The 26535-nt window shown below is 49.6% G+C and overlaps 1 protein-coding gene across 1 annotated transcript; it reads right to left on the minus strand.

Annotated features, from left to right (window-relative positions):
• Positions 1-1463: 1463 nt before the first annotated feature.
• EDN3 (endothelin 3) lies at positions 1464-25552 on the minus strand. Its single transcript, XM_052651057.1, has 5 exons — positions 25501-25552; positions 24626-24911; positions 5756-5932; positions 4610-4690; positions 1464-1936 (listed from the first exon to the last, which is right to left on the minus strand). The coding sequence occupies exons 1-5, from the start codon at positions 25550-25552 to the stop codon at positions 1897-1899; spliced, it is 636 nt and encodes a 211-aa protein (XP_052507017.1). The 3' UTR covers positions 1464-1896.
• Between the last annotated feature and the right edge of the window lie 983 nt (positions 25553-26535).

Below are 26535 nucleotides of genomic sequence, written 5' to 3' on the forward strand. Positions count from 1 at the left end.
AGGTGACCCTTCCTGTAGGCAAGGAGTTTGGGGTTTTCATGGGATAAAAAAAAAGTGCAGTCTTAGGCGAGGGCAGCATGGGGAAAGCTGGTTGGAAAAAGGTGCAGTAACTGTCACCTGCACAGTGTAACCAAGCTCCAGGCCTCTGCATGTTAACAGGTGGAAGTGGGCTTTTCAGCTTCCTGACATCACAAGGTCACCGGGCAGACACTCACACATGGCCAGTTGGAGGGGTGGTGGTCCTATCTAGTCTTAACCGACTTAGCTTGAACTAGACACAGCTGACTCCAAGTTCTTGGAACATATGCAAATATCTTGTTGTTTAGGCTCTGTGCCCCTTGGAGGACAAGCAATGATTTAAATGACCTTGATGTGTGAAGGCAGGTTACAGGTGTAATGGATTTAACTAATGAGTACCTATGGTTTCACAAGGAGTCCTGCATGGGTGTTCTGCACTGGATCCTGCAAGCCCTGTAGCCCATTTCACACACAACTCCATGGACTCTCCTTCTAGACCTCCACACAGATCCCGGGAGCACTGGGACTCTCTCTCCCCCAGCTCCTGGGACTCCTTGACCCTCCTCCTCCTCTCTGGGTCTGCAGCAGCTACAAGGTCTCAGAGCCCAGGAAGAGTGCTTCCCATGAACACTGACAGCTCCTCCTGTGCTGCCGAACAGCCTGAAGGGTACATCAGTGCCCAATTCCATCAGTTCATCAAAGTCGAAACTCTCTAAAGTTTGTCTAATTAAAACAAGAAGCTCCTGGGCTTTCTCAGGTTAGATGTGCTCAAATCCCAGAATACTAGATTTCTCCTGGCTCTCTGGCTAAGTCTCTTTGTTCCATTCCCTGATGGTCTCCAATGCTTGACTCAAAAGAAAGAAGGAGAAGAGCCTCAAAAGAGAGAAGAGCCTAGCACTCCCACCCGCACCCCCCAGATGTCTTGTAAGTCTTGGAGGCTTAAAAACATTGTAATTGATAGAGTAGATCAACCAAACATGGTCTCTTCTGGCTTTTAATTCTCAAGAATCGTGAGTAGCAAGGCAAAATAAAATGTGAAGGTCCACTGTTGGCTGTTGGCTACGACTGTCCTCTCCCTGGGATCCTGCTCAATACCTCTGTGCCTGTGGGGCCAGAAGACAAAGGTGTGCATCGCTACAAAGCTGACAAGGGTGGCACCAGGGGAAGGAGCCATTGCTCCCCCAAATATATCTCTTCCCAACCAGCTTGAATGTTTTACCTTCCTCAGACAGTCCCCCAGATCCGCTCCTTCCTTACAATTCCAGCAGCCCCCTTGCTCATCTTGCTCCATAATTGACTTTAGATGAACCTACTTCTGGAACTGGAACTGTTTTCTGTCCTCTCCCAGGGCCCACAGAAAGCAGATGTGTAACAACGCACATCACACCAGCCAGAAAAACCCACAAATCAGAGCAAACTTTCAGATTTTTTTATTTTGCATTTTACAGTATTTTCTGAGTGTTAGCACAATGAATGCGTTTCCGAGATACCATCCTGCCACAGAGCCAAACAGTGCTTAGGCATTTAACAAACATGTAATTCAAGCCCTAAGGAACATGAGCTGGGATTCAGAACAGAATTTAACATCTCTATGTACAGAGATTCTGCTGCAAACACATCCACTGAAAGGAGTTGATGTAGAGACCAGTTTCACAATAAATAATTGCTTCTCTAAACTGTATACCATCTCGCTGGCACATCAGTCCTTTCCATTTCCTTATGATGGATATTCACATTCGTACCTTATAATACTCATTGAGAATTTAGCATTTGGTCAAGGCTAACACCTCAGCATCCACCATTCAGCACCTTGGCAGGGGAAGGGGGAGGGGATGGGCGGCCTCTCCCCATCCCTGCTGTTGAAAAACACTGTCTTCTTCAGCTGCTCAGTAATCTCAGCGTAGCCACTAGAGCGCAGCTGAAAGAGATTGCGAACTGTCAGGCGTTACAATTCCCAGTCGTTGCCAATTATATAGATAAATAGAAATTTACATAATTTACAAAGCGCTTGTGTCTGCGGCTTATTTTGAAGCCGTTCCCCAAAGATCCACATTTCTTCCTGAAAACAAATATCACCCTAATAGCCTCGTGCTGGGCTGCCTTCACAGCGGCTTCCAGGGAACCAGGTCTATGGTTCATCTGTGTGCCTGTTGGCAAAGGGCACGGAAGTCCCTCTGCCACAGGGCCTGGGGTTCAACACCTGAGGGTGTTCATTTCCTTATCACAAACATCAAGAATCCTTTCTTTCTTCCTTTCCTTTTCTTTTTTAGATGTATTCTTTTAGTGGGTACCAAGCACAGCTGAAAATGTCTGTCTAAATCCCATAAGCTTCAAACTCATCAGCTCCTGTAGAGCTGTGATCTGCTGGCCCACCCCTGGTGCCTGCCCCCTGTGATGGGTCGGACGTCGACATGCTCCGACGGAGCCTGCATCTGTTCCCAGATGGACATGGGTTTACATTTGCAAAGAGTTAGCTTGGGGTCCACTCACTCCCAGAGAGAAGTGGCTTTGCGACGTGCCATACCTCTCCAAAAACAATTTCCTGAGTGAAACCGGAGCCTTGGGCTGCGGGCCCTGAGGCACAGCTGGGATCGTTTTACCCATTAGGGAAGCTGGGGTCTTTGGATGGGGCATTCTTGGGAAAGGGCTGTATTGTTAAGTGAGGACCCTTTGAGTGGGTTTTCTCCCCCAGGCAAAACTCGTTTCTTGTCCTCAAAGAGGTGGAAATGTGAGCCAAGGAGGAGCCATAACTGAGGCCTTCCTGCTGCAGGCCCTTCTCCCCAGGGAGCTCCCGAAAGGGCCAGTGGAGGGGCAAGCAGACTGTGGGGCGGGGACGTCCACTTTGATGGAGATCTAAAGCCTACTTGCTTTGTCTGGCCTTGACTTCAGCCTACCTCAGAAAAGGCGGGAAGGATATGCAAAAGAGAAGAAGCCTATAACAAAAGCCAAGCTCTCCACTAACTGAAAGGGAGCCACCCCATCCCTCTTCAGCCTATTCCTTGTTTTGGCAGAGCTTCTTGGTAATTTCAGAGCCTCCCATTTGCCTGAAGGTGTACACACAGTCATCGCTGTCAACAGAGCCTTGGGAGCTCTCCTCTTGCAGCCTAGTCCCATCTTTGAGGATCACAAGCTCAGGACGGGAGCAAGTTCCACTCTGAAAATGTCAATCTAGGGATGGCTAACTCCAGTCTTGCAAGAAAGTCGGGACCATGCTTATAAGGAAAGACTGTTCCTTTCCAAGTAAAGCTTCTTACAGGAGCTTGACATGCAACATTGTAAAGCCTAGAAGCAGATCCTTTCCAGGCCCGGGTGGAACATCTGTGCCAATGTCCTCACCTCCTGAACATCAACACAGGATAATGACAACAGCACTGGCCTCCCCTGGCTTCCCAGAACGCGCCCAGCACAGCACGTTCCTACTGCAGGGCCTATGCACTTACCCTGCCCTGCCTGACACCCTCTTCCCTTCCTCATCACTCTGGCTCACCCCGTCCCACTTCCTCTAGGTCATTATGCCACTGTCACGTGGCCAGTGAGACCACCCAACCTGCAACCACCCCCAAAACTCCCTACTTCCTGCTCTCCTTCACATGCCCTGCTTTACATTTTATGTACTGGTTTGCGATCTGCTTCTCCCACTATTGAACTTCTGCCGTATTCTCGGTAGTGTACCCAGCATTTAGGATGGTGCCCTGTACATCACAGGTGCTCAATGAATCCTTGCTGAATTGAGTAAACGACATAATAGGTGGATGGTTTAATCACACTACTCCCTCACTGAGAGTGGTTTGGGTTTGGGGTAAGGAAGAAGAGGCAAAGTGGGGACTGGTGGGGGCCTAACTCATCCTCTCCAGGGTCTGCCTCTGCCGCTCCTCTGCGTTTTTATTGTGGATGCTGACAGAGTCCTCTCAGATGACTTGAAGCAATCTGCCACCAATTTGGAATGTCTTGTATATATCCAGAAGGGTTTAACCCTCCCTTGATCAGACCATGTAGGAACCCAAACCCCCTTCAGGCCACTGCTACGAACATAAATTACCATCCCATTGCAGATGTGTAGACAACTCATTAATAACAATTTCTGATTGATAGAATGACAAATAAACCCAGTTGGACTGCCGGAAGCCCACAGGATCATATAAAAACCACAAACGGGTTAAAAAAAACTTATGAACTGGAGGACTTGGAGAACCTGGCGCCCAGCTGCTGTAATTCATCTCTGTCCAGAATCAGCTGCTGAAAAGAAGAAATGATTCTTTTTCTAAAGATCATATTTTGCTATGGGAGTAGAAGCACAACATGGGCTCTAGCAGATGAGCCTGCAGGGGTTCCAAGAAGCAGTGGTTGGTGAGCTTTATCCAGACCTGGTGAAATCCAGGGCTGGACATCACTGCTCAAAAGCTATAGGGAATGCAGGGGTCAGCTCCTAAGACAGAGGGCAGGCTGTCCACAATTTTGGCTGCTCTGACCCCAGGGGACAAAGCAACCCCCCACATGCAGTGGGGTTCCTGCTAGCCACCTGCACAGACCAAATGCGCCCCGCATGTCCTCCATGCCACCCAAGGGGCAGCAACTCAGAAAACAACTTCACCTCCTTGGACGCACGCCCCCCAGGGCACCACCAGTGTGCTTTTCCACTTCTTTGTCAGGTGTTTGTGCCGACCTTGAATTCCTGTGGGGAGAGAGCCAGTTCAAATGAATCAACCTACATTTCCATGTGGCTGGTTTTTCAGCATCCAGTAAGGCTTGTCTTTCCACCAGTATAAGCATGGTCCCCCAGGACCTCCTCTCAGATACAGTTTCCGAAGGCTGAGCACGCGGGGCTGGAGTCCCACTAAAATCCAGCCTCCACCCACACTCCTCAGTTACCCACTGGACATTAAGGAGCCAAGAAGAAAAATGTGGTTGTGCTGGGGGTTCCAGACAGCAGGCCCTGGGTCCCTGGTTGGGGTGGGTTGCCGCCTAGAGAGCCCCCTTGCTGGCGCTTACTTGCCCAGGAAGCACCTGGAGGTGCCATCCCACCAGCGACGGCTCTTAGAGGAGGCTCAGCAGGGTAGCTCTGCCTGGCAGGGTCTTGGTCCAAATTAATGCAAAACAGGAGCAAGGAGCATTAATAGGAATGGCTATTAGGTAAAACCCAACTTAAATGGCCACCACAAAGCAGACCTAGGGCCTGCTGATTTATCTGAGTCCACACTGACTCAGACGCTTGTAGGAGACTACAGGGTCTCCAACTCAGGGACCGGGGAGGGAGCCACAAAGTAAGACGATGAGTAATGCAGGTGAACGGACGTTGCACATCTCACTCATGGCCTTCACTCGGTACCAGCCTATCTGGCCACGCGGGCATGTGGGCTGGTGAGACCAGATGCTCCCATTTGTTACTTTTGAAGAAGCTAAAAATGTGCATTTGTGGGAGTGGTGGTGGTATTCTTCAATTTTTAAGAGTTAGCAACTTACTCAGATTTTGGCAAATTGCTATGCAATCCAGAAGAAATACCTCTGGAGACCAGATAAGGCCACGGCCATTTAATGGGCTCTGCTCTGAAAGGCAACGAGGGGATGGGATACCATGCCCACGGCCCTCCAGGAGCCGGGGCTCCACATCCCCTCTGCGCGGTCCCCACCCTCACCACGCATCAGATGGTATCCCCCAGGATAAGCCGAGCCCTCCTGTACCCACACTGCCTAGGGCAAGGATCTCTGGAAGTGCGGAAAGCCAGGGAGGGGGTCATACCCGCGGGCAGCCAGGGACCAGGTGCAGAACTGCAAGCAGGCGTCATCATCGCTCTCTGTGCAGGCACAGCGCAGTGTCCCCTTCACCGGCTGTGGGCTCTGTGGGAACTGCCCAGCCGACCTCCTGCCCCTGCTTCCGCTGCCTCTGTAGCTGGACAGTCCATAGGGCACAGTCCGTCTGCAAAGAAAAGAGCAACGTCAGGGCCACTTCTGGGCGAGCCACCTGGGCCTCTCTGCTCTTGGGCGCCAGCAGGTGTGGAGTTGGCAAAGGGGTGGAAGATGGTGGACGCAGGGTGGGTGAGGCAGGCCATGCAGCCATGTCCCAGGATCTGGTGTCCACACCCTCCCCACACTTTGAGCCTTGGAGAGGTTCTAGAGTGAACCCTTCACCCCTGTTACCCCCACTCCCTGCCCCCTGCTCTCCCCTAAGCCCCAGGCAGTACGCTGGAGCCTCAGGGTTGGAAAGATGGGAAGTCCTGGTAGAGGACGGAGGATGGCCTGTTTGCACCCTCCCAGCAGCCAGCCCTGTCTGGGCGGGAGCCAGCAATGCCAGGTGTGTGCATGTATGCATTTTCCGTCTTTTCAAGACCTAACCTCAGCAAGCACACCTCCCGTCCTGGATCCTTGCAGGGCAGTTCTGGTTTCCCCTTCCTGAATCCAAACCCTTGACATGGACATTCCCACTGGCCCAAATGCTGATCCCAGTCTTCATCCTTCAGCCAGCAGCACCTGAGCCTGGTCATCCATACCAATAAGATGCCTTCCTACCCTGCAGCCCAAGGCCTGGTTTGTTTCTGCCCCGCCAGCCACCAAATTTCTTCTGTGCATACATCAAATTTGTAGTCTGTGCTAACTGGAATACAAATTCAGTTATGGCCATTGAAACACATTGTGGCCTTGGAACAAGACTTCCTTAAAGACACAGACATGGAAGCCTCTGTGCCCTGAGAGATATATAGCCGAAGACAGAAACGGCCTTGGGAAAAGTCTTCTTATGAAGAAATAAATGCCTGAAACTATTTACCCATTTCATTTTATGGTTGGAGTTGGCATGAGGGTGGAGGTGTCACTTGAAACAATAAATGTTTAATCTGTTTCTTATGCTCATGTCCACCCAAACCAGTGCTCTCCAGGGATGGGAGGACACTACCAAGCAATTCAGTGGGAAAAAGTTAAAAGCAGCTGCTTAATTCATTAGCACTACTGAATAGGATTCGGGGGCAGATTAATAATAGCTAGAGGAAACACACGTGGCCAAAAGTTACTTTTCCAATAAATTCTGGCTTTCCTTCCAGTCCCCAAGATTAACCACCTTGGTTTCTGTGAGCCCCATGAAGTATCACCAATCAGCCACCTCAAAGGGGGTTCTGACATCCTCTGTGTGCTTTCAAAATAACATCAAATTGAATTTCCTTTAATTTAAAACACATGCCATGGTGCCTTTTGGGGGTGGTGAGGACAAAGTTGAGGGGGTGCCTCATCCTGACCTGATGCTTGGGAGAAACCTGCTCCCTGCTGGACTGGAGACTGGAGCTGAGAACATAACCACCCCCACCCTCTTTCTCTTCCCCTCTCCCCACTCGCTCCTACCCGAGTTAGTTATGAAATGGTTCCTGGATCCAGGCAGCCCAGTAAGGAGCAGTCTGTGCTCACAGGATGGAGAAAGCAAGCAGGGGCCCTTCCCATTCTGAGCTGTGCATGTGTTTTCAATCACTCAATTGTGTATGACTCTTTGTGACCCCATGGACTGTAGCCCACCAGGCTCCTCTGTCCATGGGATTCTCTAGGCAAGAATACTCTAGTGGGTTGCCATTTCCTTCTCCGGAGGATCTTCCCGACCCAGGAATTGAACCCTAGTCTCCTGTGTCTCCTGCGCTGGCAGGCAGATTCTTTACTGCTGAGCTGCCTGGGAAGGCCCTGTTCTGAGTGGAACATTTGCTAAAACCTCATCTTTTCTCAGGAATGGGAAATGGTGGGGGTAGGGTAGCAAGACAATACCGACATTGTGGGGAGGCAGGATTTGGCTAAAGGTATAGATTTCCAGCAATAGGGCCACATTAAGTCTCTAGGTGTTGACATTAAACCCAGGCCCCCATTTCTTGGTGAAAATTACACACAAGGATTAACAAACCACGGCTCCCATTTTTCCATCAACAGCAAGACATGCAATTTTGAAGTTGCTGTCAGCTGATTAGGCATTTGTGTGCTCAGAGCCACTCAACTTCACAAAAAGTGTTTTAAGTGAGGAAACAGGGCGACCTGGTATTCTTTAACAGAACTGCTAAGCATTTCCCAGCAGCCTAGTGGGAGGAGCTAGTATGCAAATGAGCCCTTGAAACTTTCCAGGAATGTTCATGGAGGGAGAAAACCCTGCTCCAAGCCTGGGTGTTCTAGGTGTGCACTCTGCTGGCTGACCTGGGAGCCTAGCAGGTGATGCAAGCTGAGAACCAGAGGACTTAGGAGATAGTCCTGCCCACCGAAGGCCTACCCTCTGCTCCCCTCCTTCCCACAATTACAATTCCAGCTCCAACGAAGGCCCACTTCCAATAGGTTGAAAATTTAAAGGTTTTTAAAATCTGATAAGCGCTTAGTGGCTCAGACGGTAAAACATCTGTCTACAATGCGGGAGACCGGGGTTCGATCCCTGGGTCGGGAAGATCCCCTGGAGAAGGAAATGGCAACCCCCTCCAGTACTATTGCCTGGAAAACCCCATGGATGGAGGAGCCTGGTAGGCTACAGTCCACGGGGTCGAAAGAGTTGGACACGACTGAGCGACTTCACTTCACTTCACTTCACTTCAAGCGCTTAAATAAGAGTTTGGCTTCAGAATACCTTGGAAATTAGAACTTGACTTTAGGATTCTGAGGCTCCTTGGAGTTCTGTGTTGCAACATGGCAGCACTGGGAGATTCGGCACTTCGGCTTCCCATCCTGCTTGCTCCCAAGTGCACCCCAAGCTCCAGCCATCCCCACCCCCAATCCTGCAAGCAGCTGCGCCTTGGCTGCCCTGTAGGCCTTGGGAGATGTGCCCTAAGTTCTGTCCTGTCCATGGATGTCAGACCCTGAAGTGGGCTTGGAGACACCTGAGGACAGGGGGATTCCAGAATCATAAATACTCGGTATATGGTCTAGAAGAAGGGGCATATGGCTTTCATCCCATAGACTCCTTGCAGTGGGTAGGAAATAGGGCCAGAGGAGGGTCAGAGACGCCCTCTACCCCACAGAACCAGGGCAGAGGTCTTTCTTGTCCAGCTCTTACAGCGGACACCAGCTCCAACAGAGTAGAAGACAGGGCTCCATCTTTTGCACCTGTTGTGGACCCAGCACAAGGCTGAAAAAATGAAGACTATTAATTAAGTAACTGGCTGTTGAGCGTGAGATAAACTAGACCAGTAAGACTGGATTCTCTCCAACCTACAATGTTCAACAACCACAAAATTCCAACATTTGCCAAGCATCCACTATATCTGGAAATACCTTATTTTACTGCACTTCACAGATAATATGAATTTTACAAATTGAAGTTTTGTGGCCACATGCATTAGATGATGATTGGAATTTTTAGCGATAAAGTAGTTTTAAGGGATGTATATTTTTTAGATATGCTGCTGCTGCTAAGTCGCTTCAGTCGTGTCCGACTCTCTGCGACCCCATAGACAGCAGCCCATTAGGCTCCTCTGTCCCTGGGATTCTCCAGGCAAGAATACTGGAGTGGGGTTGCCATTTCCTTCTGCAATGCATGAAAATGAAAAGTGAAAGTGAAGTCGCTCAGTGGTGCCTGACTCTTAGCGACCCCATGGACTGCAGCCTACCAGGCTCCTCTGTCCATGAGATTTTCCAGGCAAGAGTACTGGAGTGGGGTGCCATTGCCTTCTCCTTAGATATGCTATCGCATACCTAATATACGGCAGTATAACATAAACAAAAGTTTCATAAGTGTTAAGAAACCAAAAAATTCGTGTGACTTGCTTTTTCACTTTGTTGAGGTAGCCTGGAACCACATGCGCAGTATTTCCAAGGTCTGCCTGTATCTCCCTGGTATTATGCCAAGTGTGACGAGGATGCAGAAAGGCCTTCGGGCATTCACACACTACTGGTGTGTGAAAACAGTACAGGATAAAGAAACCTCACAAGCCAATATGCACAGGTATGTACAAGGTACACAGAGCACAGAGAAAGGTTACCTGGTGATCCCATTATTATGCTGTATAGCACTTACATGATGATCACACCACCTGTTCCAGTTTCCTGATTTACAAAAGTCACTGGACTGAAGGATACACTGCACTGCATGAAAAGTACTTAGCAAAGAGCTCCTAGCAGTGAATGGATGTGGCTTCTGCTGTTGCTTTTTTGGTCTGGGAATTCAAGTGAGTTGTACCAGGCATAAAAAACCCTATCTACCAGCCCTGCATTTAAGATGTGTGACTAAGTAAGAAAGACAAGTAAGAAGGAACCAGAATGCCACCTGACAGAGCAGTGCCATTTTTTGTCAGGCTTCCTTTGGCTGGGCCATCTCTCTACACTGTCTGCCCAATAAGCACTCATGTTTTAGTTGTTGCCTTGGTACCCTTGTCATTTCTTGAATGATAAAGAAACGAATGTCTCTTGAATGGTGAATTGGGAGGAACTAATGAAGGAACCCTGAAAATGAAGTTAAATTGGCTGAGAACTTTGACCAGCACACCGTCTGACCTGTGATTTAGCCTCCTGTTCTACAGTGGGGCTTAAAGAACAAAGTTATTTATAAAAGTAGGCAACATTTCAACCTGCTAATGTTCCAGTTATAACACAGAGCTCCAAACAAAAGAGAAGCAGGTAAGATCAGTACAAATGCTCTTAGACAAAAGAAAACACCCCAAAACAATCATATTGACAATGTCTAGTGTTGTGTGTCTTTGTATATTAAATTATCCTCAGCATATACTCAGAACATTCATTATTTGATCAGTGATGGTGATGCCAAGATCATACTTATCACAGTGTTCCTTAGTTCCCATTTTCTCCCAGCTGTCATATATAAACGTTAGTAAATACTAAACTTTCAAATCTCCTGTATTCATTCTCCATCTGCATCATCACCCAGCCAGACTCTAAATTCTCAGCAAAGATGATCGAATTGTCCTAGAAAGCCCAGTTTTCATAACCCCACCTACCCACCCCGAACTGAATAGCACTCAACGAATATCTGCAGAGTGGTTTCCAATGTACGGGCCTGGACTAGACTTCTGATGATTCATGATGGGCCCATGGCCCTGTACACACACAGTTTAATCTAGTACAGAGGTTAGAAAATTGGCATTTCTGTAGGCTTCGTCCAATTACAAGAGGGTGGTGTTTTTGTTTTTGTTAACTTGAAAATTTCACACAAATATCCCAATTTCCATCTTCCCTCAGTTATACTCACTCCAGTCCCACACTCCAACATAGCAGCAGCTGTCTGAAGCTGAGTGGTACCATCAAAGCCTGGTTCAAACACTCTTGTTTGGCCCCAGTCCCTACTCCTGTCCTTCTCTGCTTGCTTTTCTTACCTGTCTGGCCTTCATGGGTATCTCAGGGTACAATCCCTGTTCTAGTGGCTTGTTCCATAAAGCAAAGCCAGACAGATCATGTGACATGGTGACAAAATTAGCACCAGCTACTATTTTTACAAACTGTTGTCATTTTCAATTTTAAAAAGCCCAGGTTCTGGTGAGTGTCTTCCCAACAAACAGAACATTTTCACTTCACACTCAGACGTCAAGATCATGCTGTCTCCTCCGCTTCACATTTTCCTTCTGAAATGGAAGAGCAAGGTCAGGACTATCTTTGGGACACATCGTACAGGAGGCACGATGCTGCTGACCGGTCCTGCAGCTGAAACGAAGAGGAACAACTGTTTGCCAGTGGCAGGCAGACGGCAGGGCCCCCCCCCAGCTGCCAGGCACCAGCGGTCATTAGATACTGCCCCTCACAACTCCCCGGAGAATCAACTTCTAGACTCCAACAGGCTTTCTAACTAAGGCTCAATTTCAGATTTTATTGGGCAGGGAAGAAAATGTGGATCAACTTCATTGACTGTCTTTGTAAAACTTAATCAGAAAAAAGTGTGAACTAAGAATTCTGTTAGAAGAATAAGACAGAATGAAGTAACTACAGAAAGTGACTGAATATTCAAAGGCCTGTAAAAGCATCCATTCACTTCAAGAAACATCTAGTGGACTTCCCCCTCCCCACTTCCACTTTGCACAAAGACATAGAGACAAGGAGGAAACAATAGCTCAGACACAGAAATACCCGCCTTAAAAAACTTAAAAGTCCAGGATTCTCTAGAGCCTGAGTTCAATGCTGGCTGTTTTCATCTCCTGGAATCCAATCTCTTGTCTTTCCCCTGGGGAATGGTCCCTCTTTCCCTGTGTGAGGTCTTGATGAGACTGTCAATCACTGTATCTCACCTTCCCACACCTTAAGACTCATCAGGTGACCCAAGCTGGCTCATGGCACCCTCTCCTTCCCAAGACACCTGAGAAAACCAATTCGAGGTCGGAAAATAGTTTGGATGGGAATTCCCTGATGGTCCAGCAGTTGGGACTCTGAGCTTCCCCTGTAGGGGACACAGGTTCGATCCCTGGTCTGGGAACTAAGATCCCTCATGCCACATAGTGCAACCAAAATTTTTTTAAAAAAGAAAATAGTCTGGAACTGCTACTAACCATCCTGCCTTGTCTGTTTGTGCCCTGGGACCTGCAGTCCTGTCCTGGTTTCTCTCTCTTTCTAAGCCTGGTCCTGCCTCTCCCTCCCTTCCAGTTTGTGGATCACACCATGTCCTTCCAATAGACTCCTATGCTGTGTGAGCTACATTTAAGTTTCTGTTGCTTGCAACCAGTGACCTCAAGCTGACCCTGGAACTCACTCAAGACGGATGCAACCATGATCTCTTGGGTTTCATAGAAAGACCAGGAGTCTCTGCAGCTGCCAAGGACAAGTAGAGATTTTCTTCATTGCAACAAAATACAAAAGAATGTGTTCCAAGTCAGGACAAACAAAGCTAGCTTTCTTCCCAGGTGTGCCCACTGTGAAATGTTTGGTTTGGATCACACTGTCCTTTGGGCAGGTGGGAGCAAGCATACAACCTCATGATGCTCAGAGATACTTGGCTAACCACCTCAAGAGGCTTATCCTACAGTGAATTTACTCCTTGTCCACTCATCAAATGCCTGTGAAAGTTGGCTTGGGACAGGCCTCATGCCAGACAACCACTGGGTGCCCTTCCAACCTCTAGGAAAGAAAATAACCAGGAAATACATCTCCTTACTGACCTCATTGTACAAGCAGAAACACATGCTTTCTGGTTCTAAAGAACACGACATGAACTTCCATGAACTTCCCAAAACAAACAACATAAAGGGAACTGGCAATCTGCAGCTTTGCTTCTGCAGAAAATTGCTGCATCTCTAAGTGGAAGGCCCCCAAGGCAGACTGTTCCTCCACCAGCCACCAAAGGAGGAAGTCCTCCTGCAGCCTCAGAAATAGCCAATGACCAGAATATTTAGAATATCAAAAGAGTGAGCAATGTGCTGTGAGTTGGTAGTTAACTTTTTAAAAAAAGATATCCCCCCCATCCCCCGCTCAAAGAAAGCAAATCACAACTTATGAGTTTACCCAGGACTTGGTTTTTGGGGAATTTTATCAGCATTACATGTATTTTCAAAGAAAACATTGATCCCCATCAGTCGGACCCAAGAAGAAGGGGTGTTTCCTCACCTGAGCTGCAGGTGTGGCTTCCTTCCTGTCCCCTGGGGTAGGTAACAGCTGACCTCTGCCTATCCACCTCAGCATCCAGGGAAGCCCAGGCAGTGCCTGGCTCGGAGCAGGTGCATAATAATACTGCTGCTGCTGCTGCTAAATCACTTCATTCGTGTCTGACTCTGTGCGACCCCATAGACGGCAGCCCACCAGGCTCCCCCATCCCTGGGATTCTCCAGGCAAGAACACTGGAGTGGGTGGCCATTTCCTTCTCCAATGCATGAAAGTAAGAAGTGAAAGTGGAGTTGCTCAGTCGTGTTCAACTCTTAGCGACCCCATGGACTGCAGCGCACCAGGCTCCTCCATCCATGGGATTTTCTAGGCAAGAGTACTGGAGTGGGGTGCCATTGCCTTCTCCAATAATACTACAGCATCTCAATAACAAGGGTCTGCTATGTGAAGAAAGGAGGGAGGGAAAGTGAAGTGAAAATTGCTCAGTTGTGTCTGATTCTTTGCGACTCCACGGACTAAACAGTCCATGGAATTCTCCAGGCCAGAATACTGGAGTGGGTAGACTTTCTCTTCTCTAGGGAATCTTCCCAAACCAGGGACTGAACCCAGGTCTCCCACATTGCAGGCAGATTTTTTACCAGCTGAGCCACAAGGGAAGCCCAAGAATACTGGAGTGGATAGCCTATTCCTTCTCCAGGGTGTCTTCCCAACCCAGGAATTGTACAGGACTTCCCTGGTGGCTCAGAGGGTAAAGCATCTGCCTGCAATGCAGGAGACCCGGGTTCGATCCCTGGGTTGGGAAGATCCCCTGGAGAAGGAAATGGCGACCCACTCTAGTACGCTTGCCTGGAAAATCCCATGGATGGAGGAATCTGGTAGGCTACAGTCCATGGGGTCTCAAAGAGTCAGACATGATTGAGCGACTTCACTTTCACTTTCTCCTGCATTGCTGGTGGATTCTTTACCAACTAAGGTATCAGGGAAGCTATCAGGGAAAGAGAGAAGGAAGGAGGTCTTCCAAACCCAATCTCCCAAATGCTTAGAATTCTTAGCTGATGTATTGGATTTCTACTATCATTGTCCTAGAGGGAATACGGTCTCTAGATCACTTAAAATGGAAAAAACACATCTTGATAGTAACTTCTGTAGACACATGAGGAAAAAACCAGGCTGCCTGGAAGGATGAATCTCAAAGACAAAACCAGGGGCCTCTCTAGGCTGACAGACCTAGGATATTGGTCCAAACTGAAGACTAGCTCCCAGAGAGGCCCTGGCTGAGTGGTTTCTTTCCAGGGCTGAGAAATGAAAGGGCTGGATCTCTGGAGACTCCGTCCAACTCCAAATTCCATGGAGAGATTCCCAAATGCCCTCACTGTTACACATGAGCATCTCCGAATAGCACATATGCTAGCGTAGGGCTTCTCTCCAGCAATGAAACCACAATGAAATGTGTTGTCTCTACCTACCCCTAAGTGGAGAGAGTCCCAGGATCTTACCAATTGTTTTCAGAAAGCTTCATCCAAAGAGTAGGACTCTTCCACATCCTACTGCCATATAACTGAGTTTAGAAATAACCCCAAAGCCAAAGATTGAATCGTGCCATCAGGTCCCTGAACACAGTAGCCTCCTCCCCTCACACAGGCACACGGGCTCTGAATGAAGTCTATTTAGAGGAAGCACAAGTGGTCAAAGCAACAGAGAGTCACAGAAACATCCTTCTGTGTGTGTTGTGTGTGGGGTGGAATTTCCAAGAGTGACAGCTCAAAAAATAACCAAGAAGTTAGGGCAACAAATGCCTGCAATATTTGCAACTGAAGCCATTTAGGGGATCCGACAGGTTAACTGGTTTCCCCCCTGTCTGCTACAACCCAAATGCGTCCATGTGAGTTAGGTTAGAGTTTCCCTCCCCAACCCCCAGTGACCCTAACACATTCCAGGTCAAATGTAGGCATGAGCAATCCACGTCTGTCTGGCACAGGCTCATTATAACTTTATGCAAAGCTGCAGACAGATGTGGCTCAAAATAGTTACCAGCAGTGGAAACAGAAGGAGTAAAATAAGGACCAGGTATTTTTTTAAGGATGGGGGTATGTGTAGGGGGATTAAAAAAAAAGTTCAGACGCCATCACACATCCCTTTAAACAAGCCTCAGAAAGAAGAGAAGACACCCTCGCTAACTTTCAGAAGATTTCATCTTTAGGATGGAAAAACCTTACTGAATGAAGACATACTTGCCATGGCAACAAAAATAAAGACACCCATTTCCTTCCTAATCTAATTTTTTGCATTGTTGTCACTCTGATCACTTGATTGCTTACCTCAAACTAAGAAAACTTAAGTCCCTCTAGAGACACAGGCTCTATCCCCGAAAGAGAACCAAGCAGAGTCAGATCCTGTCTTTATTAGAAATGTTGGTATTTAGTTGATTATGATACTTCTGCACTGATTTTCATTTTTAAAAAACATCGCATTCCCTTTTATTTAACTTTATGGCATCCCCTTCAAGTTTGCACCTGAAAGAGTATGTCATGAGCCTCACCCTATCTTGCCACCCTACAAGAAATCTGTGGAAATCAGATGTAGAAAAACCCGGAAAAGCTACAGACACCTCTGCTCTCTCACAGACTTGCTTCTGGCTTTTGGCAAAGCTGTTCACTGCTCCCCAAGTTGTGGGCCATTCATGTCATCACCAAGCAACACAGGACCGCAACACCTCAGCCACATCTGACAGCCTCTGAGCCTTTCTCATAGGTGCATGAATCCGTTTCTGTTTTTTAAATTACTGGGCCAAGCACAGGGCTCGCTGGCTGCCGCATCCTAGAGTTACTGTTTATTAAGGCCTCCTGCTAAGTTGGCCCTGAGAGGTCATAAAATAAGGGAAGACCTGTGCCTCCAGGGCTCTGAACATTGCTAGGTTCTCCAAATGCTCTTGGCTCTCCTGAGACTCCAAACTGGGGCAGATGAGAAAGGGTGGGGATGCCCTGTTTTGCTGTCTGTTCCTGGGGGCTTGGTGGGGCAACAGGACTCTAGAAGCCCCTAGAACCCTGTCTGGACCAGCAGCTCATCTACACTGTGGCCATTGCCTGGATTTATTTTCCTTCTAAATAAAGTTGGTTCCTGTCCCAAATAGAGGGAAATGGTGTGCACGCGCGTATGTGTCCCATTTTAAGGAATTCTGTTTCCACTGAAACATGGCTTAGACTGAGAGGGTTTCCTTCTGTTAAACAGTAAATCTACTAATGTACTCCAAAGCTGAGCAATGGTTACAGGGGACTACCTGGAGGGAGGAAGTGGAGCACAGGCAGCCCCCATCAAACTTGCTGAGATGCTGTGGATCTGGGACGGGATTGCGATCTGGCGCTACGAAGCCTGTGAGTTCCAACCGGCTGTGGGGCCCCCCTAAGGAAAGCACTGTTTGCTTCCCAGCTTCCTTTGTTTTAAATTCTTGCAGGAACAAACCACACCAGAGATGTCACAGCCTTTCATCTACCTTCAGATTTAAGGCCAAGTTCCTAGTTGCAACGTCCTCTGCATCTAGCAAAAATCCAAGTTTTCCCTTCGGGGGCACACAGGGTCATGACTTTCTCGATGCAAATCAACCTCCTTTCCAGCCTCAAGTCTCTTTCTTATCCAGTCGGGATCAGCTGCATTTCAACAAACCCATCTTTGCCCCCAGACATCTCACCTCCTCACATCCATTCTGGGGTAGAAAAGGAGACTTTAGGTCCAGCTGAACCCAGCCAGGAGGTCACCTTGCATGAGCTGACCTTGCCAATAAACTCTGAAATTTAGCCCCAGGGCTATCAAACTTTAAAAATGCATCTTGCCGTGAAATGTTCTGAGCTACTGCTACCCAAACTCAAAACTGGAATGTAAACATGTACAGATTTCTAAGCGGGAGAGGGTTACATGGGAGGGAAATGACCCAGAGAGTAAAAACATGATCAGTCAGAAACCTGAGTTCAAGATCACTTTTAGTCTGGCTGATACTGTCTTCTCTTTTTATTATTATTATTTTGGCTGCACCCCACGATGTGTAGGATCTTAGTTCCCTGACCAGGGATCAAACCTGCAACCCTTGAATTGAAAGCGGGAGTCTTAACCACTGGACCATCAGGGAAGTCCCAATAACCATCTTTTTTTATGTGTTCTTATTTATTTACCATTTTTGGTAAACAAATTCTGTAGTTATTTCCTGGGATCCCTTCCTGGTGGCCCACACTCAGGTCTTGGGTACTGAGACCCAGGTGCTGTGTACAATGAGAAATGACTGAAAGGCATTGTGTTTACTCTGTTGGGACTCAGCCTTACTAAGATTTCATCATTTAACAAAGGGGTTCCAAACAGATCATTCAAATTATCCTGACATGCCCGGTGGCTCAGATGGTAAAGAATCTGCCTGCAATGCAGGAGACCTGGGTTCAATCCCTGGGATGGGAAGATCCTCCGAAGGAGGGCATGGCAACAAAGGAGGGCATGGCAACCTATTTGAATATTCTGGCCTGGAGAAAAGGAAGAGGAACCAGCGATCAAATTGCCAACATCTGCTGGATCACCAAAAAAGCAAGAGCATTCCAGAAAAACATCTATTTCTGCTTTATTGACTATGCCAAAGCCTTTGACTGTGTGGATCACAATAAACTGTGGACAATTCTGAAAGAGATGAGAATACCGGACCACCTGACCTGCCTCTTGAGAAACCTGTATGCAGGTCAGGAAGCAACAGTTAGAACTGGACATAGAACAGCAGAGTGGTTCCAAATTGGGAAAGGAGTACGTCAAGGCTGTATATTGTCACCCTGCTTATTTAACTTACATGCAGAGTACATCATGAGAAACACTGGGCTGGATGAAGCACAAGCTGGAATCAAGATTGCCAGGAGAAATATCAATAACCTCAGATAGGCAGATGACACCACCCTTATGGCAGAAAGTGAAGAACTAAAGAGCCTCTTGATGAAAGTGAAAGAGGAGAGTGAAAACGTTGGCTTAAAGCTCAACATTCAGAAAACTAAGATCATGGCATCTGGTCCCATCACTTCATGGCAAATAGATGGGGAAACAGTGGAAACAGTGTCAGACTTTATTTTTGGGGGCTCCAAAATCACTGCAGATGGTGATTGCAGCCATGAAATTAAAAGACGCTTACTCCTTGGAAGGAAAGTTATGACCAACCTAGACAGTATATTAAAAAGCAGAGACATTACTTTGCCAACAAAGTTCCATCTAGTCAAGGCTATGGTTTTTCCAGTAGTCATGTATGAATGTGAGAGTTGGACTATAAAAAGCTGAGCGCTGAAGAATTGATGCTTTTGAACTGTGGTGTTGGAGAAGACTCTTGAGAGTCCCTTGGGCTGTAAAGACATCCAAGCAGTCCATCTTAAAGGAGATTGGTCCTGGGTGTTCATTGGAAGGTCTGATGTTGAAGCTGAAACTCCAATACTTTGGCCACCTGATGCAGAGAGCTGACTCATTTGAAAAGACCCTGATGCTGGGAAAGATTGCGGGCAGGAGGAGAAGGGGACGACAGAGGATGAGATGGTGGATGGCATCACTGACTCAATGGACATGAGTTTGGGTAAACTCTGGGAGTTGGTGATGGACAGGGAGGCCTGGAGTGCTGCAGTTCATGGGGTCGCAGAGTTGGTCACGACTGAGCGACTGAACTGAACTGAACTGAACTGGAGAATCCCCATGGCAGAGGAGCCTGAAAGGCTACAACCTCAGACACAACTAAGCGACTAAGCCCAGCACAGCCAGACCCACTACCACGCTGCCACATCACCCTAGCCCTCCCCCTACCCCCACTGTCACTGTACCCACCTGCTTATTTAGCACAGGGAGCCCCAGAGCAATGCTGTCAGAGAACACCATGCCCCTTTCCCCAAACATTCCAATTATTCACCAGGGAAGCAAACAACAAAGGAGGGGCAGAAAAGGGCAGGACCAAACCTCATCAAGCCTCAACAACCTTTGGCCACCAGGGTGCTTATCAAGCTGCTTATCAGCAGGGCAGTCAGCCAGACACACCTTTTCCCAGGGTCTGTAAACCTGATGCAGAACAAATGCTAAGAGATTGCCCACCAAGAGGCATAGCGTAGGGAAAAACTGGGGTACCCAGGTACAAACTCCTCAGTGTCACTGCAGGAAGCTGGATAAGACCATGGTTTAAGGGTCCAAGGAAGCCAACTTCAGCAGGACTTGAGCTTCTTCGTCCCAGGCTCCTCCAATCACAGACTGTGTGGAGCAACAGGGAAGGTTATGCAGCCCCCAGGGTTGTACACTTATCCACATGGTCCTGTGGTCCTGAGGTATGGAGCCCACTACAGTGGGCTGTGCTCAGATACTGTGCTCAGATACTGTGCTGAGAACACTCCACACACTCTCTCGAGTCATCCTCACATGTCTTTACTCACAGGAGTCATGGTCAGCATCAGTGTGGACCATTGCCTGCAAGATCATGATCATGCTCAAAGACTATCCCTCTGCCTCAAAAGCTGTATCTCCAGCAATAGTACTCCCAGTCCTGACTTGCGGGTCACATGATTGTTATTGGGATCCCTGTGATCACACAGTGGGTGGACAGCCAGTCCCACATCAGCGGGAGGCTGGAGAACCAGATCCATCCATTCCACTGGGATGTTCTCAAACTTAAAATGTCCCCTCCCTAGAAACATGTGGCATACCTCTTTTGAACAACAGGAGGGGCAAAGATGACTCTGTTGAATTGTTGCCTTTTTGTGGTAGAATATATTGAATAATTATTATTTTTACACCTCTTCTTTGGGGAAAAATATCATTCCTACTGGCTGAGTCAGTGTGGCCAGGCTGGTCACCTTGTTAGGTCATCATCCTAGAGTCACACTTTTGCCTGCACCTTACCTGGGGGCATGGGGAGAGGGTGGTACCATCCCCAGGCCATGCAGCGAATCACAAACAGGACACCGGGCAGAGCTCCTGGGGCTGGAGTCTTCTCACGAGTCTACAGAGCCCAGATTTTCCACCACAGCCGTGACTCCAAACATCCTGCACTGCTGCTCTTTCCAGAAATGCATTCCTGCTTGTCAGACCATGTGGCTCAGACTTTTGTTTGGAAACGCTGTCGCTGTCACAGCATCACAGTGCCTCTGTCATTACATCCTTGGAGGGATTAACAGATGGCAGGGCCACTCAGCTCTCAGGAACGAAGTGGGAGAGACTGAGCGGGGCTCCTTGCTGGGGGCCCTGCAGCTTCATCAGCTGTCAGAGCTAGTGGGTTTCACTCTGCGGCCAGGTGGATGGATGGTAGCATGGGCAGAGGGGCTGCCCTGCTGAGGGTATGGTTAGCACTGAGAACTCTGTGATGGTTAATTGTATGTGTCAACTTGACTGGGCCACAGTACCCAGATCTGTGACCAAAAACCAGTCTAGATGTTGCCAGGAAGGTATATTTTAGATGCAATTAACACTTAAATCAGTAGATGTTGAGTAAAGCAGATTACCCTTTATAATGTGGGTGGGCCTCATCTAATCAGGTGAAGGCTCTGACAGAGAGACGTGAGATGCCCTGAGTAGGAAGGGAATTCAGCCTTCAGGATGCCTCAGATTGCAGACTGTAACATCAGTTCTTCTGTGTGTGTGTGTAGTGTGTTTATATACACATAAAGATCTGTATATACACATCCTATTAGTTCCATCTTTCTGGAAACACCAACAGAGACAATCCTTCACCATGTCACAAGACACTCCTATTTTTGAACTATTCTTGTGGAACAGCCCCGAGTGCATAGGGATTTAAGTATGTGGCCTGCTGCTGCTGCTGCTGCTAAGTCGCTTCAGTCGTGTCCTACTTGTCCCTATTTCTCTCCTTATGATCTTATTCTTGGCATATTTTCCATGACCATGAGATGAGATGAGTATTTCCTCTGAGGTGGGGCTTTGTTTTCATTGGCAATGGTGGGGTTGCTGGGGGTGGGGGAAGGCACAGTGGCTTCCTAACAGGACCAAGGAGAGCCATGAACATCCCTCGCCTCGTGGGCGGGCAGCCGTCTCCGCTGCCTCCCCAGGTCTAAGAAGGCATCTGCCTGAGATGCAGTTGGCTCATTTCTCTTTGGGGCCTGAGATCTTCTGGAGGAAACAATGGAAGTTATGAGCAACAGCTCCGGAAAAATCCACATTCCTGCACATGTCTCTAGGGATGTAAGACCTCTGGGACGGGACACCTCATTCGTGGGAGAAAGTCCTGCAGATAGAACCTCAGTGACAGCAAAGACCAGCATTACTGAGCATTTACTATGTGCTGGGTGCAGATCAAGCTCAGATCTGGAAAAGCTAAGTGCTTAGAAGGATGTGAGGAAACCAGAGAACTTGGATCTCATGCCTGGAAAACACCTCTGGGAGCAGCTACTCTCTACAGCCTTAACTTTCCACATGAGATGCAAGAACAACATCCCCCCTTAAGCAGCTTGCAGGTCCTTAAACGCAGCTGAAATGACCTTCTCCAAGAAGGCCTTGCAACTTCCCAAGCATCATTCTGAGATAAAGCAGGATTGTTGCCTCTACCTCCGTGCAACTGGAAGGCAGAAGAAAGAAAGACACCGGAAGCTAAAAATCACCCAAAGTTCCAGACTCTCAATTTAGGCATGAAGACCCAGACTCCTGTGGTCTCCCAGCACAGCCAGTGGTGGGGATAGGATGCAAATCATACCTGGAGAAGTCTCAGGAGATGAGGGTCTACTGAAGAAGAGGGATGACAGCTAAGAGAGAGGAGCCCTCAACATAGGGCTCTGATGGTAGGTTGGGGAGGGAATGGGAAACAGAACCTGGAAAAGTCCTTGTGTGGGTCACCCTGCCCTTTAGTTCAATCCAGTCATTTTCAGATGCTTCCATTTCTCCGAAAGCCCAAGTTCCCTAAAGCCCACCCCTCACTTTGCAATCTTGTCCAAGATGTTTTAAAGTTTGCCAGTGAAGTTGCCCATACAGCAACTATTTTCAGAAGGAAGGAAAGAGCGAAGGAGGGAGGAAGGGAAAGAAAGGAAAGCAGAGAGAGACCATCTGGGAACATCTTCTGTATAAAGGTTACGTTGCTTGTCTGACTTTAAAATGCTGAAGTCTGGCTATTGTCATTTTCTGTTTCCCAGGGTAGCTCATGAAACTCCCAAACACCATATTTAATCCTTCCCTCTTGTGTTGAAAATGAATCAGGGTCTGGGAAGGAGGGAAGAGGTAAATCAAGCTGTGAGGGGAACATTAGCAAGTTGGATATCCTGGGAAAAGCCAAAGACCCACGGCTTCATCTCAGGTCATACATGATAGCTCCGAATGGGGAGACAGGATTCCCACCAGGTCATGGGGACGGAGCAAGCGCTTCCATGCAGCGAGTGCTCAGAGCTTGGCAACAGGCAGAGAACTAAGGTGGTCTCCCAATATCCTCTCCTCTCTCCCCTCCTATCCTCTGCAAAGTCCCCTTCCCCTAACTGGCTTTGCTTTCTTCTTTCTCCTTCTAGAACCACAGCCTGGGATTCCTGCCAAGGTTGCCCAGGGTTCTGTGAAGCTAATTTAGTCAGAGGACGATGCCAGGAGGATAAGAATCAGGGAGGACAAGTATCAGGGTGATGGAGACTGCAGGAGAAGCTGGCCCTGACCACTGTCTGGGAATAGAAGGCTGTCAGTGGCAGCCTGTCCAGGAGTCCCTCCCCAGCACACCTCTCTTTTTAAGATCTGGTCTGGTCATCCCTCTGTGTGCTGACCAGACATAACCCAGCAAGCAAGTTCTGGCATCGGGGTCAGCTCTCTATTGGGTGGCCTGGGATAAAATGCAAATGTAGAGCCCTTGCTTCAAAGAATATTAAGCATTTCATTGTGTTGTACACCTGAAACTAACACAATACTGTACATCAACTATACTTGAATTTAAAAAGTGTTAAGCATTTCAAGACATCAACTATACACTTTATACCATGAGGGTCCTTCTGAGCCGGGACCTTGTACACGTGTCCAGGCTCCTGGGTGGAGCCAGTCCTGCCTGCCATGCAGGACAGCAGGGTGACTTTCCAGACCAGATGTACTCAGAGGACTCACGACCTGGTTTTGAAAGATATCTGACCCCCTAGGTTCAGTCTCCTTTGCACTTCATCCTCAGGGTATCGGTAAAACAAGGTGGCTATGTGCGGCCCATCAAGCTGTCACCCAGGGTGCTCAGAGGTCACATGGCTCAGGGACAAAGGAACCCCTGGATCAAGGGGACCCAAACACCGAAGCAAAGTTGCCTGTCCAGGTCCAGGGCTCTGGAAAGGCTAAGCAGGATGCCCAAGGTATCCCAAGAATACCCAGAGACACCTAGAGACGTCTGGTCCAAGTCCTGGAATTTAGAGACCAGGAAAGCAAATTCCAAAGGCTGGTGATCAGATTGAGGTCAAGCACTCTTCACAGTTTGCAGGAGGATGTTTCTTTAGAAGGGGTTCCTAAGCTGAGTCATTACCCACGGCCTCGGGAGAGGGGGTACTTTACATTAAGGAGACTCCACGAGGGACTCAGGTGGCACTGTCTCAGTTTTGCAGTAAGAGAGTTCTTACGGACTGGAGGAGAGAAGGGGAGCTGTTGGGTGCAGGGGTGACATGGGAGAGAGGAGGAACTGTGGGCTCACCACCCAGGAGGTAAGGAGCCTGAATTCCACGGAATTTCACCCCGTGGGGGGAGGTTTCACTAGGCCCCTGCCTAGCCCACCCCTGCACTCCCCAGAGAACAGGCTGCTTTCAAGGAATTTGAAACTCCTTGGAGCCTGGCAGGGTCAGCAGAGGGGCAGGACCCCACATGGCCTGGGGGCAGGAGTAACTTTCAGGGCTTCCTCCCCCCAGAGGGACTTCTCAGGTGTCTAATCCCTCTGGCTGGTTCATTTCATTCGCCCCTCCACCAGTTCAGACACTCTGGGCTTGCGTTTCTCCCAGGCCAGGCCCTCAGAGGAGATGAGAGTCACACCCTTGACCTGCAGAGCCAACCTGGGTTGGCAGGAGGGCTGAAGGCTGTGCCAAGTGGGCTCTGGGCTGACTGGGCTCAGAAGGAACTAGGTCCTCCTTCAGTGTGAAGAGAGGGGCCTAAGCCAGGAGCCCCCCTCCCCTCCCCCCGGGACAACTCCCCCACCCCAGGGCTGACTCACTCAGGAGTGTTGATCCAGATGATGTCCAGGTGGCAATAGACACACTCTTTGTCCTTGTAGGTAAAACATGTACAGCGCCGGGCTCGGTGGTGCACAGGGACCCCCTTGGCCCCCTGCTTCCCAAACTGACTTGGTCCCTGCTCCCGCCAAGGGCTTCTGGGGCTTGGACCCCGGGCTGCCACGGTGGCCACAGTCTCCTTGGTGTCCCCCTCCGATCTGGCTGCAGAGGGGGCCCGGGGCATGCTGCTCCTGCCAGCATCCCCAGACTGGGGGTGAGGCACCCATCCTGCAGGAGGCAGATGGAGGGGCTCCTGAGTTCCTAGGAATGCAGACCCTTACACCCACCATCCCATAGAACCTGGGGAAGGGGACAACCAAACTTTCTGCCAAGTCTGCAAGCTAAGGGCACTTTTTGTTAAGTCTCCAAGCTACTCCCAATGTTCCGAAATTTTGCAAAGCTATGTGCAGCAGTTTCTGAAAAGCTTGCAAGTTGTGTGCACACTTTGTGACAATCTTGGGAGCTCTTCTCACTTACTCCACAGCGTGCAAGCAATCTGCACCCACTGAAAACGTGCAAGCATTGTGCAGGCTTTCTGAACACTTTGCAATCATTTTGCACAGTTTCAGAATCGTTTGCAAACTTTTGGAAAAGTTCCCGACTTCATGAAAAATTGACCAAGTCGGCCCCGGGCCCCAGGTCTGCCTGCGTGTGGGCTGCAACCTCCCGGGCCCGCAGGGTGGTCCGTGCCCTCAGCTTCTGCCCTCTAGCCTGCCCCCAGGCCGCTCCCCTGGGGAGGCACCCTCCCCGCGCCCCCGATCCGGGGTCCTTTTGTGTGCGCTCGCGCCGGGAGACGCGCACCGCCCGGCCCGCTTACCTGCGGCGGAGGTCACAGCGAGCCCGAAAAGGAAGCACAGCCCCAGCTCCATGAACCCGGATCGGGCGCGGGGGCACCGCGCCGGAGGACGGGCGCCTGTGGCCGCCAAAGGGCGCTCGGGCCGGGCACAACGGGCCTCACCCTCCAACTGCAGATGCTTCGAGGCCGGCCGCTGGCTCGCCGCGTCCCAGGCTGCGGCCAGGAGTCGGCTGCGACCGTCACAAACTTCAGAGCGCGCTGCCCATCCCGGCTCAGGGCTGCCGGCTGTGGGTTAGGGCTTTTCTGGCTCCCGCACCACCCCTTTCGCCTCCCCGCCCCCCGGAGGGGCTGGAGTTGCAGCGCGGGGGCCTTTGAACCCGGGGCTCACGGGGGTCGCCTCCCAGGCGCTGGGGAACCAGCTAGTCGCGCAGCGGCCCGCGGCGCACCCAGCACGGCGAGGGGTGGGGGGCGGCGGGCAGGGCCGGGTGCGATGGGTGGGGTGGGGTGGGGTGGGGGCCGGGACAGCTGCCGGAAGGCCACGCGCGCGCACAGACGCACACGCGCGCACTCCTGCTCGAACCCCTACCTCGCTGCCTCGCTGCCCGGGGACCTGCAGCTCCCACCCCAGCACAGTGGGAGAGATAAAAAGACTGCACGGGGAGCCTATCTTTTATCTCCAGAGTTCGAGAAGGCAGCATTTGTCAGCGTTCACCTAATGACACCTTACCCTTGCACAGACCTGCCTGCCAAGGCCCTGGGCGTACTTTACACTCGTGACTCACGGGCACCGGCAGCGTCTCCCAGCCTCTCCCAGGAGCTCACAGCCGGTGGGTGTGGGCAGCAATCAAGAGCAAAGTCAACCGAGAAGTAGGGTTAGCGGTCCTGGGGTGTCCCAGCTCGCTCAGAGCCCCTTGTGCAGGGGAGGTGGCTCCAGTGAGAGGCAGGTTCCTCTCTTCATCGCCCAAGGTGGTCTTCTGGGCCTCACGTATAGGGCATTCTCCCAGCTCCCCTGAGACTGGTCCCCTGGGCTGAGCAGCACAGGGGAGAGGGTCGGTT

Source organism: Budorcas taxicolor, chromosome 13 (genome assembly GCF_023091745.1).
Source record: "Budorcas taxicolor isolate Tak-1 chromosome 13, Takin1.1, whole genome shotgun sequence".
NCBI lineage: Eukaryota > Metazoa > Chordata > Mammalia > Artiodactyla > Bovidae > Budorcas > Budorcas taxicolor.

Bases quoted from the DNA above. Each gene is read 5' to 3' on its own strand.
- EDN3 (XM_052651057.1), bottom strand. From the start codon at position 25,552: ATGGAGCTGGGGCTGTGCTTCCTTTTCGGGCTCGCTGTGACCTCCGCC. The intron at 24,912-25,500 runs GTAAGCGGGCCG...TGCCTCCTGCAG, and splicing joins CGCTGTGACCTCCGCCGCAG to GATGGGTGCCTCACCCCCAG. The intron at 4,691-5,755 runs GTATGACCCCCT...CTCTCCCCACAG, and splicing joins TGGTCCCTGGCTGCCCGCGG to GAATTCAAGGTCGGCACAAA.